The sequence below is a fragment of the Urocitellus parryii genome, chromosome 10 (assembly GCF_045843805.1).
Source record: "Urocitellus parryii isolate mUroPar1 chromosome 10, mUroPar1.hap1, whole genome shotgun sequence".
Lineage (NCBI taxonomy): Eukaryota > Metazoa > Chordata > Mammalia > Rodentia > Sciuridae > Urocitellus > Urocitellus parryii.
Window position 1 is genome coordinate 45,257,305 of NC_135540.1, and position 15,660 is coordinate 45,272,964.

At 35.0% G+C, this 15,660-nt stretch overlaps 1 protein-coding gene and 1 pseudogene across 1 annotated transcript in view; both read right to left on the minus strand.

Annotated features, from left to right (window-relative positions):
* The window catches only part of Stpg2 (sperm tail PG-rich repeat containing 2), a 522,341-nt gene extending 508,649 nt beyond the window's left edge, over positions 1-13,692 (minus strand). The window contains exons 1-3 of the mRNA XM_077803111.1: positions 13,584-13,692; positions 4,280-4,392; positions 2,795-2,942 (exon numbers count right to left, since the gene is read on the minus strand). Of these exons, the coding sequence (XP_077659237.1) occupies positions 2,795-2,942; positions 4,280-4,392; positions 13,584-13,692 (370 nt within the window). The remainder of the gene's footprint in view (positions 1-2,794; positions 2,943-4,279; positions 4,393-13,583) is intronic.
* On the minus strand, positions 7,456-8,888 carry LOC144257300 (protein tyrosine phosphatase type IVA 2 pseudogene; annotated as a pseudogene).
* Positions 13,693-15,660: the final 1,968 nt, after the last annotated feature.

Consider the following 15,660-nt stretch of genomic DNA (forward strand, 5'->3'; position numbering starts at 1 on the left):
CCAACATATATTATAACTTATATTCTTGATAATTGCCATTCTGGTTGGAGTGAGATGAAATCTCAGTGTAGTTTTAATTTACATTTCTCTAATTGCTAGAGATATTTAACTTTTTATATATTTGTTGACCATTCATATTTCTTCTTTTGAGAAGTGTCTGTTTAGTTCCTTTGCTCATTTATTGTTTTATTTATTTTTGGTGTTAAGTTTTTTGAGTTCTTTATATATCCTGGATATTAATGCTCTATCTGTGGTGCAAGTAGCAAAGATTTTCCCCCATTCTATAGGCTCTCTCTTCCTGCTCTTGTATCTTTTGCTAGAAAGAAGCTTTTTAGTTTGATGCCATTCCAATTACTGATTTTTTTATTTTACTTCTCATGCTTTAGGAATCCAATTAAGGAAGTCAGTTCCTAAGCCAACATATTGGAGTGTTGGATCTATATAATCTTTAGGTGCAGGGTTTCTGATCTAATACCAAAGTCTTTTATCCACTTTGAGTTTTGTGCAGGGTGAGAAATAGGGATTAAATTTCATTCTACTCCATATGGAATCTCAGTTTTCTCAGCACCATTTATTGAAGAAGCTATCTTTTATCCAGTGTATGTTTTTGGCACTTTTGTCTAGTATAAGATAACTGTATTTTTGTGGCTGTTCTATTGCATTGGTCTTCATGCCTGTTTTGGTGCAAATACTAAAGCTCTGTAGCATAATTTAAGGTCTAGTATTGTGATGCCTCCTGCTTCATTTTTTGCCTATTCTGGGCCTCTTATTTTTTCCAAACAAATTTTATGACTTCTTTTTCTATTTCTACAAAGAATGTCATTGGAATTTTAATAGGAATTGCATTAAATCTGTATAACACTTTTGTTAAGATGGCCATTTTGACAATATTAACTCAGCCTATCCAAGAACATGGGAAATCTTTCCTTCTTCTAAGGTCTTCTTCAATTTGTTTCTTTGTGGCCTGTAGTTTTCATTGTAGTGGTCTTTTACCTCATTTGTTAAATCAATTCCTAGATTCCCAAGTTTTATTTTGTTTTGTTGAGGCTATTGTGAATGGAATAGTTTTCCTAATTTCTCTTTCAGCTGATTCATCATTGGAATATAGGAATGCAATGATTTATGGGTGTTAATTTTGTATCCTAATTTGCTGAATTCATTTATGAGTTCTAGAAATTTTATAATAAAGTTTGTTGTTGTTGTTGTTTTTGGTCTTCTAAATATAGGATCATGTCATTAGCAAACAGATAGTTTGAGCTCTTCTTTTCCTATTTGTATCCCTTTAATTTCTTTCATTTTAATTGCTTTGGCTAGAGTTTCAAGGACTACCTTGAATAGAAGTGGTGAAAGTGGGTATCCCTGTCTTATTCCAGTTTTTAGACGGAATGCTTTCAACTTTTTTTCCTTTTAAATGATGTTGGCCTTTGGTTTGTCATATGTAACTTTTATAATATTGAGGTATGTTCTTACCATCCCTAGTTTTTCTTGTGTTTTAAACATGAATGGATGCTATATTTTGTCAAATGCTTTTTCTGCATCTATTGGGATAATCATGTAATTTTTGTCTTCAAATCTATTTGTGTGGTGAATTACATTTATTGATTTCCATATGTTGAACCAAACTTGCATTCCTGTGATAAAACCCACTTGATCATGGTGCACTATCTTTTTAATGTGTTTTGGTGTGTGGTTTGCTAATATTTTATTAAGAATTTTTGTATCTATATTTATCAAGGATATTGGTCTGAAGTTTTCTTTGTTTGATGTATCTTTGTCTGGTGTTGGTACCAGGGTAATACTAGCTTCGTAGAATGAGTTTGCAATGGTTCCCTCCTTTTCTATTTCATGGAATAATTTGAAGAAGAATGGTATTAGTGGTGTTAGTTCTTCTCTATAGGTCTGGTAGAACTTGGCTGAGAATCCATCTGATCCTGGGCTTTTCTTTGTTGGAAGGCTTTTGTTGGCATCTTCAATTTAATTACTGAAAATTCATCTTTTTAAATTTTCTACATCACCCTGGTTCAATTTCGGCAGGTCTTATGTCCCTTAGTGAATCATTCTTTAAAGTCAGTCAATTCTTTTCCTATTCCCTCCCTTCTCTAAATTCCTGTGACATTTACTGACATGATCATTCATTTAGCCTTGAATTAGAAGCTACCCATCTAAACATGAAGCTTTTTTAATTCAGAAATGATGTTCTTAATTTCTCTGTATTATTAACAGTACTTTGAACACAGTCTCCTCTATATACAGGTAAATACTTTCTATATAAATACTCTATATATAGTTAAACAGATGGTATTTAATATTACCTTACTAATTCAACAAAGACATTGGAAATAATTACAGATTTATCAAGAGCAAAAATGAAGTCAGATGATAAAACTCTTAAAAACTGAACTTTACAAACATCATTGAACATTAAATTATAAACTATAATATGGATATTAGCAAATTTACTAATTTTTATAATGACTTTTTTTGTTTCTGTTACAGGGGATTGAACTCAGAGGCACTCAACCACTGAGCCACATCCCCAGCGTATTTTATATTTTACAGACAGGGTCTCACTGAGTTTCTTAGTGCCTTGCTTTTGCTGAGGCTCTCTTCGAACTCAGGATCCTCCTGTCTCAGCCTCCTAAACCACCGGGATTACAAGCATGAGTTACTGCACCTGGTTATAGTATGTCATTTTAAGTGTACTCAACATCACTTAAACCTTTTCTATTTCATTTTAAATAAAAGAAATGTCATTAGAAGCATAATATAAAATAGCAACATACTGATTGAAGACTCACTTTAGTTTCTAGTCCTTTTCTGTTCAGGATCTTTAATGTTCTAGGATAAGACTGATCATAGCTTGCAGGTCCCGGATTGTCTGAAATAAACTTCTTAAAACGTTTCTCTCGGTTTTGTAGACTACGGCCTCCTTTTATATTATACTAATTTGGAAAGAAAATTATTTATTGAATAATTAAAAGAAGTGCTTTATAATTAACTTCTACTTGACAAGTATTAAATATTATAAACAAACAGCTTTAAGAACAACCTGAAAAAAAGGGGAGAGACTGGGGATATAGGTCAGAGGTAGAGTGCTTACCTAGCATGTGCAAGGCCCTGAGTTCAATCCCTAGTAGCACCAAAAAAAAAAAAAAAAAAAAAAACCCAACCTGAGAAAGTTAAGACCTTTGATTAAAAACACAGTTCTAGTAAAAGAGGACAATGAGTTGTCAAGTTTTATCTTTGAACTCAAACTAAAATATACTGTACTTAGAGCACTCTAAGACAATACAAGAAAATGCAGTTTAAAAACAGAAATCAAAGAGAGGAATTTCCAAAGTTGTGAAGAAGGAATAGAGTATATGCTTTCCAGGCTATTGGAAAACATTTTTCTGAAATGAGCTTTTTAAATGTTCGCATTCATATTGCAGTGAAAAAGCAAACCTTTCAAGTTTGCTTAGGATCAGTTATTTTCATAAATAACATATTGATAATTTCCAGCAAGATTTATGTCACTTATTGGCAAAGTTTTATTTTATGCTTACATTAGTTTTAAACATTGTTTAATGCATAGAACACTCTGGAGGAATCTTACATGGCTCATTATGGAACATATGTGCATTCTCCAGAATTAGAAAATTATCAACTAATAGCCATCTAATTCAAATAAAATTTCAAAAGGGTAAAAGTTGATATTCATGATTATGAGGATACTGGAGTTATAGCCACCATTTATGAACATGAATGGGGACCCTTGAAGATATTCTGGTCATAGACTCAAGACTGTACAAAAACAGAAGACAGATGAGACAATGGCAATGACTATAGCTTTAGAATATGGCACTAAAACTAACCTCTTCACTCTACTGCCATCCCTCTTCTACATGACTTGACCAAAAATTGATTTTTGTATTGTACTCCAAAGCTAAAGTCATTGCCATTGTCTCATCTGTCTCTTGTTTCTGTACAATCTCAAGAGCCTGACCAGGATATTGTCAAGGAACCATAATCCACTCAAGACTCTTAATCACCTAATCTCATGGACCACATAGCATGTAATAATGTTTTGTGTCTTATAGAAGACATGGAACAATGAATACTACCCAATCAGGCAATCAACATCAAATGCATTTATTTTATTTTATTTTAATTATAAAATATAGATTGAAAAGAAAAATAAGATTATTATAAGGATAAAATATGTCAATGATATTTTAGACTACCAGAGGGAAAAAATCATGAGCCTTTATTAATCAAGACAATAACAATATAAATGTACCTGAGCTTCTGAAACATTATAGTGCCCTGGACCTGGAACAGCTTTTTCAGTGTCAGAAGCAATAGTAAAAGCACTTTCTCTGGTACTTGAAGAAAGAAATGGTGCACAGCCACCTATTAAAAAAAAATTGCATCACTGGCCGATTCAATAGGATACCAAAGATTTTGGAGAAAAAAAACAAAAGCATGTAATCATTTAGTACTCTTAACATTAAGACTATATTTTTAGAATTAATGGCTACCACAGAAGTTATTATTATAATATCAGATTTTATTAATATATTAAAATAAGAACCTAAAGGAGTGGACTTACTGAACAACAGAAAAAAATGCCTAAAGAAAATAAAATACAAAAGACTTTTGTCTTCTAATCATATTTGTTTGGCATGAAAGTGGTATTTATATTTAACTGATAAAACAGTTTTACCCTCAGAAGACCATTGCTTTACTATTTGAAATAGAATATATTATTTATAGAAAATAGCATATATAAACAATATATACAGCATATATAAACTTATATATTCATAAACATATATAAATAGCCTATACAAAGAGAATTTCAAGTAGATGTACAGCAGAATTCCAACACATGCACTGGTATTGTCTCCTTGCCTTAGCATCTAGTTGGTACTCAGTAAATATTTCTTGATTCCTGGACTTTAAACAAAGATTTACAAACCCAAGATGCAAACTTCATTGGAACAAAGAATCATAAAATCAGACAAATTTGTGTAGTCTACTGAAAAACTAATTTATAAAAAATTTATAAACTATATAGAGAACTAATATCACTTAAGCAATATGTACATTGAAACAGATGGGAAAGAATAGAACAGCTATATTTAACAGTGAGCACTCATAACTTGAACACTAAATCTGGTACCCTAAAGAAAAATGTGTGCTACAGTAAGGATTTATCATGATAATTAGTTATATAAAATCTTACTAATCTCAATTAATAGTAGATGATACCTTATTTTAAACATTTTTTGAGGCCCACATGTATTGAGATGCAAATGAATCAAGAATCATTTGTTTATTTTAGGAGGTTTTGTTTGCTTTTTTCATTTTTAATTTTAATTTGTTATATATGACAGCAGAATGCATTACAATTCATATTACACATATACAGCACAATTTTTCATATCTCCAGTTGTACACAAACTAGAGTCACACCATTCATACATGTACATAGGGTAATGATGTCCATCTCATTCCACTGTCTATCCTACCCCCATGAATCCCCCTCCCATTTTCCCCTTTGCCCTATCTAGATTTCATCTAATGCTCCATGCATCTCCACCACCACATTATGAATCAGCAGCCTTAAATCAGAGAAAACATTTGGCATTTGGTTTTTTGGGATTGACTAATTTCACTTAGCATTATATTCTCCATCTCTATCAATTTACCTGCAAATGCTATCATTTTAGTCTCTTTTAAAGTTGAGTAATATTCCATGTGTATATATACACCACATTTTCTTTATCCATTCATCTATTGAAGGGCATCTAGGTTCATTCCACAGTTTAGCTATTGTGAATTGTGCTGCTATAAACATTGATGTGGCTATGTCCCTGTAGTATGCTATGTTCAATCACCAGTACTTCAAAAATAAAATTAAAATAAAATAATAAAATGATGGGAAAGATGCATCATGCATCCAACACTCAATGAAAGCTAGAGTGACTATATTAAAACTCAACAAAGCAGATTTTAGAACAAGAAGTATCAGGAAAAAGAAAAATGATTCATAATAATAAAAGGATTTAATAATTCGTAAAGAAAAGCAAGGAAGCAATACTAAAAAAATCAAGATAGTGCTTACCTGAAGTGCTTATCTGTGGAATAGTGCTTACCTGCAGGTAAAAGGATTATGACTAAAAAGGAAAGTTTGGCAATGTTCCATTTCTTGAATTGACCTTTCACCAAAAAAACCTATATATTTATATTTTGTGCAAATTTCTATACAAACATTATTACACCTCACAAAGGTGTATTTTTAAGTTCATACATTCATTATCATAGTATAAGATAAAAAAATATGAAAACTAAGAAAGCTAAACTCAAGGCTAGTTCTGAGGCAGTTGTCATCAGAACATGGCAGAGCACCTAATGAATCTACCCAATAATTGTAAAAATAATGAGAAAGTACTAAAATTTGTTTAAAAATGTTAAAAGCAAGCACACAACCTCATGTATCCAATATATTATTATGTCGATGGCAAAAATAAATATACTCTATATACATAAGTGGAAAACAAAGAATCAATAAAGCCATTCATAACACCCTCATTCAAGTATTACAAAATTAATTACATAGACTTCTGTCAATAAACTGAAAGTACATATGAAATACTGAGCACAAGTAAAAATAAAAGAATATTGAAATGTTTACAATGATAATAATAGGAATTAGCCAGGTGAAGAAGACAGAGTATACTGAGAATATGTATTAACAGTACAAAAACACAAAAGTGAGCATGCATGAACTTATGAAAATTGCAAAGTTGGAACTGCTGAAATGTAATTCAAGTGTAGGAGGAATTGTGGATGCCTAGAAATATCAGGTTAAGTGGGAGACCAAGTTAGGAATAAGAACATGAAGAACATTATTTATCATATTAAAGAGTTTATATTTTTAAACTTGGTGTTTCAAAAGTTGTTTCCTTTTTAACAAATAAATAAGTATATCATAGAAAGATCACTCTAGCCACAAGAAGATGGACTGGAGACTGAAATAAAAAAAATACATAATATTTTATTGGTTTGGTTCAAAATAAAATAATGAGAACTTGAACTAAGAGGCAGTTAAATGGAAAGAGGGAACCAATTTCAGAAAGACTGTGAAAATACCACTTCATAAGCAACACAGTCCCTTTGCTTCTCATTGGGTTGCCTGGTATCTTCTACCCTGTTTATAGCATTGCTGGTTCTGAACCAGTGACTTTTTTTTTTATCTCAAAAAGAACCTAGAAAGAATATAACAAGGCAATCAGTGGTTCAACTGAACTATACATATAGGGAATAGTTTGAAAAATGATCACCACAGGCATTTCTCAAGACCTAAATATTATGAATTTGCTGTTGCTCCTCTGACCATTTCCAAAAATTCAGAGTACAATTAAGTCCTGAAGTAAGTTTTAAGCTACCAGTATTCCCTGACATCATTAGACAGAAAATCAGAATAGTGCTATGGTCCACAATTCTACTGTTTGAAGAGTGTGCTAATTCTCGGCCTGAACATATTTTTAGTAATGAACTAGAGCTGTCCTCTTCAGAAAACAAATTTCTGGGATACTCACTTAGCATCATTGGTTGGTAAAGAGAAGAATTCTACTCTCAGCTAAGTTCTTTGAGAATAAAGATTCCTCTTCAAATGCTATTTCCCCACTAATTTATCAAAACAAAAGTTTCTTGGCTACTTTGCCTAATGTTAGATCAAGGCTTTGAGGAAAAGAAACTAAGATGAACACTCCATCATCAGTAAAGACTAAAACCACCTGCATGCCTTTTTTTTTTTTTTTTTTGGTGTTTTTTAACATTTTTTTTTGTTGTTGTTTGTTTGTTTTTCCTCTAAAAGTGCCCAGATGGGCTTAAGGCTGCCAGACTGCACGCAAACCTACAGCAATAAGGGCTTCTCCTAGTCCATCTACAATGTGTATCAGGGGAAAGGAGGGGACAAGAGAAAACAAAGAAGAGGGGGAAAATGCACCTCTTTCCTCCTCCCAAATATCCCACCACAGGGAAATCTATGTGCCAAGCATAATGAAAGATGTGCTCCCCAAACAGGTGGTTCTGCACAGGCTAATATTCTGCTGGTTTTCCTTAAGAGACCTATTCTGAAAAAGTTAAAAAAGACAGGAGATATTAAAATAATTCGATCCTGGCAGAAATTAAAACTCCAAAACCAGGAGAAAATCATCCTTCACTGAATTAATCCCTTTTTTCTTTCTTTTTTTTTTTTCTTTTTTCTTTTCTTAAACATTTTATTCACGTTATAGAGGGATTTCTTATTTGTTTACTTTTTCCTAATTGTTAAGAAGAGTGGTTGAGGAGTACTGAATCCAACACTATTTCGATGACACAGGTAAATTCCAGATTCACATTTCCAGGTACCAAGAGTTCCCTCTAAATGCCACAATCACATAAGCCTTCGTTTGTATTTCTTTCTACTGAATACAGCAATGCCCATTGGTATCTCTGAAGCGTAATCGCATCTTAGGTCGATATTTCTCCAAGTAAAGCAGCTGTTTGGAATTGAATGCTCCCCTTCTTTTTTGTCTTATAAACTGAACTGCATCTTCATACTTCATTCCACATTCAATCAAAGCAAGTGCAACCAGCACAGGTGCCCTTCCCAATCCTGCAACACAATGCACTGCAACACAGCAACCTGGCTCTTCACGGAATTTGGTTTTTAACAAGTTCAGCCAATCATCTACTATCTGATTAGGGGGTGGAGCTCCATCATCAAATGGCCAATCTAGAACGTAGATTCCTTCTTTTTCAACTGGAGCTTTATCATATGTAGCATCACAAACTCGAACCAAAGTTGTCACTCCATACTTCTTAAGTTCCTCTGTGAACTTGTGGTATAGTAGCATTTTTGCAAATCTCTGCTGGGTTCAATGTGCTGATTTAGAAAGAAAAGCTGTTTTTCTCCTCATTTGCAGAAGGCAGTTATGACCAGGCTGTATTGACAAAGCAAGTAGAAGGGCACCATCAGGGGTTCTTGCACTCTTTTCACCTAAATATTAAATAATAGTGCCCTGCTTCTAAGGCTCTGAATACAGGCTTAGAGTCATCTTGTCTTGCTGGAGTTTGCTGTGCAGAGCCATAAGCTTTCCATTTTGTTAGTGTCAGCTAGGCCAGTAGGAATGGCACAGGACCTCGTCTCTCACTGATGATACCTCAGACGTTGGCCGGCTATGTGAACTGCCTATTTCCTATTGCCGGAGTTGTTTTCGATTTTTAACTAAATACAAATCTGTAGATTCTCCTTTCCCTCATCCCAGCAAACAAAGCAAAATAGTGCTTTTTGACATTGTTTCTAGAATTTTCAAGTAAAAAAATGATGGTACTATCCAAAATTCTTTTTTATTTCTGAACATGACAATAGATTCCTTTAACGCAGACTCGAGATCAAATCAAAATATAGCCTCTAAGTTCAGATATACTTTCAACTCTTTGAATCAATGCCATCAGAAACCTTTTCCATTTGACATGCTCTGAATGTTGTTTGGGGCGGGGGGAGTATAGGTGTGTGCATTCACATTCATGCAGCCTCCATCAGTACCAGTGCCTGCCCGAGTTAGGAGAACTACATTCCTGGTTCTAAGCGAGAAGAAGGGTATATAAAACAAAGTGAAACAGCCCTCATTTTATTTTAAATTACAGACTAATGTTAATTGTTCTCAGAACTGGATTTTTTTCCCATCAAAACATTTTTTTCCTTTGGATTTAATGAAGTATTGCTAGCTGAAGCCAGTTTGACATGGTTAGAGAGATGTCAGACTGATGAAGGGTATGCAGCCTGATTTAAAACCAAACCCTGAACCCTTTTAAAGAACAATAAAACATATTTTACACGTTCTTTGTGCATTATTTTTCCCTCTACCTCCAAATGGAGTTTCATTTGCGCCCCTTTTCTCTTGCTATTCTGAAGATCTGTTTTGTGCCTGTTAATTTACTACAAGGAGGTGAAATTTGAGGTTGGGAAGTACAAAGATTTTGTACCATCCAGGTGTTCAATAAGGGAAAACTTAACCATAGTTGAGATAGAACTGGTACTTTTCTGGTTTAGTTCTTGGTCACCACAGTGGGAATTCAGCATCTTGTCTCATTTGAAAGGATTTTTTTAACACCTAAACAAATTTTAATGAAGCATTAATTTTGATGAAGCATTGCAAGTTTTTATTTAAACCCTTGAAGAGCAACTGAGAATAGCAAGTTTACATATAGTAGGGTTTGGGGGTAGGAAATTTTCCTTTAATTATGAGTTTGCATTTATACATCTGGATAGCTTATGTGTTCAAAGTATTTAAGAGTTAAAAGGTAAGACGGATCCTACTTTGGAGTATCTCAGTCTAGAGAGGGGAATCAGATATGTAGACATAAACAGTTACAATGGGTGGTTGAACCACTGTGTTACATATAATTCATTGATCTTTTTGCCTGTCCAATTTTCATCTTATTTTAACCTTATTACTTAGCTTAAATTCTGTGGTCCATTGTGATAATCACTGTTGGCTATATAAAATTGCCTTGCTTTGTTTCATTATACTGTTAGACTCCACTTTAGGTTAAGTTCAGTGTCCTACCTTATTTAAATTTTGTGCAACTGAAAAAAAAAAAAGAAAGACTGTGAAAATAGAATGGATAGGTCTTAATGATCAACAGGAATGATTAGGCAGAGGAGGAAGCTGGAATGGTTCCAAAGCTTGAAGTGTACAACAGATGAATAGATAGGGAACTTTTTTAAAGGGGCCACTATTGGTGGGAAAAACAATGAGTTCAAACACTTGGAATTTCAGGTGCCAGAGACCATCCAGATTGATATGTCCAAAGAAGTAACTAACAATGCTAAAGGCCTTAATATCAAAAGAAAGCTCATCTTGGAGATCTAAATCTCAATATTTTCACCTGAATGATCAGAATCATTCAGCAGTTGAGTTTCTAGAAGCAGCTGAGTTTCTAGATATGAGAAAAGCAACAAGCAAAAGATGGAATGCCCAGTATATAAATATTTTAAAAGTATTTAGAAAAAATAAAATCTTTAAAGAAGACTGTGAAGGATTGGTACAAGAGTGAGAAAAATGATTTCTTGATTCACTATTTAACCATGTGTTAGATACTTTTCCAAAACAATAGGGAAGCTACACAATGCAACAAAGGATTGATGTTTGACTTAAATTTACCTAGCCAACAGCGTAGCTCGTATGTCAACTTATCCTTATGAGTGTCTTGGAGTTTCTATTAAACTCTTTGAAAGCAGGGTTAGTTCTCTGAACACTTTTAGATTCTCCAAGTAGTAGGCATTTAGTTTTTTATGGGCCTGTTGGCTCCTTTCACATGGTTTTTATATTTTCTAGGCTAGTCACCAGTAGTTTTGCGTATAGTCAGTTACACTTCTTAACTTCAGATTATGTTTAAAATTAAGAGTGTGGTATTCTGTAAATATGGTAATCCATGTGGCCACCTTCCCTACCTAATTCAGGGAATATGTCTGTATTTTTCATAACAGCAGTGCTAAATGTTGTAGTTTGGTTGACAGAGCTATTTCCAAGTGATTGATGGAAGCAGTACTCAAAATTCAGTCAGGTGATTTCATTTGCCTGATAATAATATCTTTTTATTGGAATTATTCTGACCTCTTTTAGTATATTCTTTCAAAAATTATTCTGGGACATGATCTGAAAATTAAGATGTATGGGATTGTTAAAAGAGTGTATGACTTGAAATCAAAAAATCTCAATTTGAATCTTACCAGCTATAACTTTGAATAAAATGATAAAAAATACTTAATCTTACTTATAATACAAAGGACAAATCCTTCTCAGCAATGTAAAGAAAAAAAGTGAACAGTAGTAACTTATCTTGGGCAGTTGCAGCAGTATATAATGGCTCACCTCAGTCTTGCAATAAGAGCCAACTCCAGAAATTAAGGAAGAAATAAAGTGAGACTTCATTACCACACTGGAGGCAAAGGACTTTGATAATGTTGTGGAGAAAACTGTTAGAAAAACAGACTATATTTTTCTCCTAGATGTGGATGATAAAACTGGGAATTCTGAGTCAAAAAAGAAACTATTCTCAGATATCACTCAGGTTGAAGGTACTCCATCTTCTAAACTGACTGTGCTAGCCAATGGTGACCATAAAATAAAAGGGAATGACAGAGAGGTCTCCACTGAATGCTGAAGATGTTTGGCAAGTCGCTGCAGGTCAAGATAAACAAACAGGAAGCCATACTTAGAAATGCTACTAAGTTACCAGCAATCCATTTGGGGGGCACAGCAAGACCTTGTCTGGGAAGGTGCCCACTGGAGTGTCCACTAAAACTTGTTGGGGTGAGCACTGTTGGATGTTCTTCGCATAAGAGCACCTTGGAAGCAAGAAAATAGAAAGCACACTGGAACCAGGAGGAAAATACCCTTCCTCCAGGGACTTCTAAGTGGAACCTCCTACAACTGGCAAAGGAGAAATGTTTACAGGGTCCAGCATCATTATTACAAGCAAAATAGTGAACCACAGATTTAAAGCCAAGGGGTAGTAAGTTAATTATTGACACAGTAAAAAAAAAATGTAGGGCAGGGGGAGCAACAGAAATGATGCTGTTAAAGATACCTGGGAAGAAGTGTTTCTAGGAAGAAAATGGTCAACTGTATCAAAATAAGGATCACAAAGTATCATAGCTGTGAGCATTTGGGGCAGTTATTAGTCACCAGTAGGTTGTTGGGGAGTAAATGTTTCTAATAGCTCAACTGCATTAAAATATATGCATAACAAACTTCCAAAATACTGAAATTGGGTACTAAAAAGCAGAAAAAATTCAAGATTTCAAATATCGACAGCTGACAAGTTTTACTGCACCCAAAGAAACCTATACCAACCCTAAGCTGATCAACTCATGTTAACAGAAAAAATGATTCTGACATCTGTTTAAGAATACAGATGTAGTGAATTTATAGGGGAAAATGTGGGTCAACCAAGGAAGAAAACTATAATTTGGATGGTATTAGGCTCCCGAAAATCATCAGATTAGAAAAAGTAGAAAGCAAGTTGGAAATATTTGTTAAAAGTTTGGCCTAAGTCACTAACTCCAAACAAGTAGCTATTTAAATTATCCAGCCCACTCCACCTCTCAAGAATTTACTTCTTTACAGAATGCAGGAAAAGACCCTCTTGTGAAACGTGTTTCAAGAGAGGATGGTCAGATAATTTGTCTGAAAAAAAATTGATTGGACTATCTTTAAGTGATACTGTGAAATAAGAATATAAAAGTTACATCTTTGCAAATAAATATCTGATTAACTGAAGGGAAAGTGTGTGAGGCACACAGGACTACAAAAAATGAGAGATAGAGACTGAGAGAGTCAGAGACACAGAGTACACAGGATTTGGATTATATAGTCAACAGAGACAGGAAACTAATCTTCTAGATGTAGCATTTTCCCTAATTACTTTTTCTTCCATTTATTAAGTGGCATCATTTCACTTTATTTAACTCCCAAGCACACAGAAGCTGAGCAGGCTGTTAGTTGTTTGACGCAGGAAAACTGGCCTTTCCTATATCTTACCTGTTGCCTGTCGCTTCAAGGAAAGTACCTGGTAGGATCCAGGACCCACATGCTCCTCAGTGCTGCCACCTTCAGCCAATCTGAGCAAACGGGGAGCCCGGTCATACATAACGAGGGTGGACAGGACCGTGGAAGGTGAAAACAAGTTGGCTAAAGGTGTGTGGAGCAAATGGAGGCAAACACTAATCGGAGGCCCGGGGAGAAATCACTCAAACCCAGAAGCTAGCAAAGGAACTATCTCCAGACCCGCTTATTGGTGTCAGAGTTCCCCAAAGTGGATTTCTAGCCCCATGGTCAAGTTGAAGGGAGAGCAACCACAGATGAGACTTCCCACACCATCATGTTAACCAGCTAAGAACTCGGACACTCGTTCGAGGAGGAACAACTCCTGAGTTTAAGCTCTCTACAGGGAACTTCCGGACTTGGCCTCGCCCACTTCTCTCTGGCCCGGAAGTTTGGGGGCGGACTCTGTGGCGCTACTTTCCCTCGGAGCATGCGCACTGAATGTCCCCTCATGCTCTCCGTCCACCTTCTGCTTCTTCGAGGATGTGGAAATGTAGCTTTGGAGCTTTTCTCGCAACCGTTAGTGCTGTGTGTCCCGGTGTTCTCAGTGTACAGAAAAGCCCTGGAAAACACGTTAGAAGGGAGTTGAGGGCTAGCCTGGCCCTCATCTGTTTCTCCTGTAAATCAGGTTGGCCGGGAAGAGACACAGCAAAAATTATGATAGAAAAACGAGTAGCGCAGAGCAGAGTCTGGGTTCCACAAGCTTGCTCTCCACTCTTACCATAGCTAACTCGCACCCACCGAAAAAGATCACCTCTGATCTTGACCCTTAAGTAATCCAAACTGCTAAGAGAAACCCATCGCAGGTCGAGCGGGGAAGTGAGATGACAAGAAATAAGGAACCAGAAGAAAAGTTCACCAATTGAACCAAGGCAAGTGCAAGTGACTGAAAGTTGTTTCTATTGTCAAATGCCAGGCAACAGCAACATTGATTTATCTCTGTTTATAAAGGAAAGCGAAGCCATGAGAAAAATCCCAGTCCACCCTCACTAAACTGATGAATCATCCAACCATGAGCAAAACTAATCTGGTTTCTGCAAAGGGCTTAAGAAGTCAATGTCAGAATCCAGTTCTGCTTGTCTCAAACAGTTTGCCCGTTAAAAAAAAAAATCTAGATTCTAAACATCCTTAAAGGTTTAGACAAATCCTGCCTTGACCATGACTTGCCACCCAAAGAGCTATAGTATTTGAATTTGTCCCTACTACAAATTTTAATGCATTTATACTCAGTGATACCTAATTCACTTCTCAATTCTGTGCACTATTTACTTTGGCTTAATTGTGCCACAATTATATAGAATACTCTTCATATATTAGAATATATATAAGGCTATGTGCTTCTAAATGATGTGTCTCTTAATCCCTTTTTTTCCTAATCAGTAGCTACCTGAGTAATTTATTTACTCATTTTAAAATGCTTTATGGTGTATTCCATAAGTTCAAAACCTTGCTAAGTTATAGGGTCACAAAGATATAAGAAAGTCCTTGTACTTAGACGTTCTCATATGAGGAAAAACCCATGAAATAATCCTAAAGACCAGGTAACAAGCAAGGTATATAAAATAGTAAGAGATCCAGTATTGCAGTATTTTAGAAACCTCTTCCTACTAAAGAATAGGTAAGGATCAGTAATCCTTTGTGACTGACTTTGGTTCTTATTTCATTCTTACAGAAACCCTCATAGTTCTCTGCATGTTATTTTAAACTTATTTTCCCAAGCTTCCCCAGATTCCCACTGAGAAAATCTAGTATTTACTATGATATATGAGGAAAAATGTTACAGAGGTTAAAGGAGAAAAATCCATATGCTTCAGAGGATGATCCAGTGGTGCTTGTTTTAATACTATCAGACATTCCTTAGGACCTCATTTACCCTTGATGACTCAAACCAGACTGTTAACTCAGAGAGCAAATGCATGTCAAGACAATTGCTATAAACACTGGTGCAGACTCATACCCTTCTCTGGCTGCTCAGCAACCTAGACTACTCTTCCCTTTAATATACTTAGGTTAA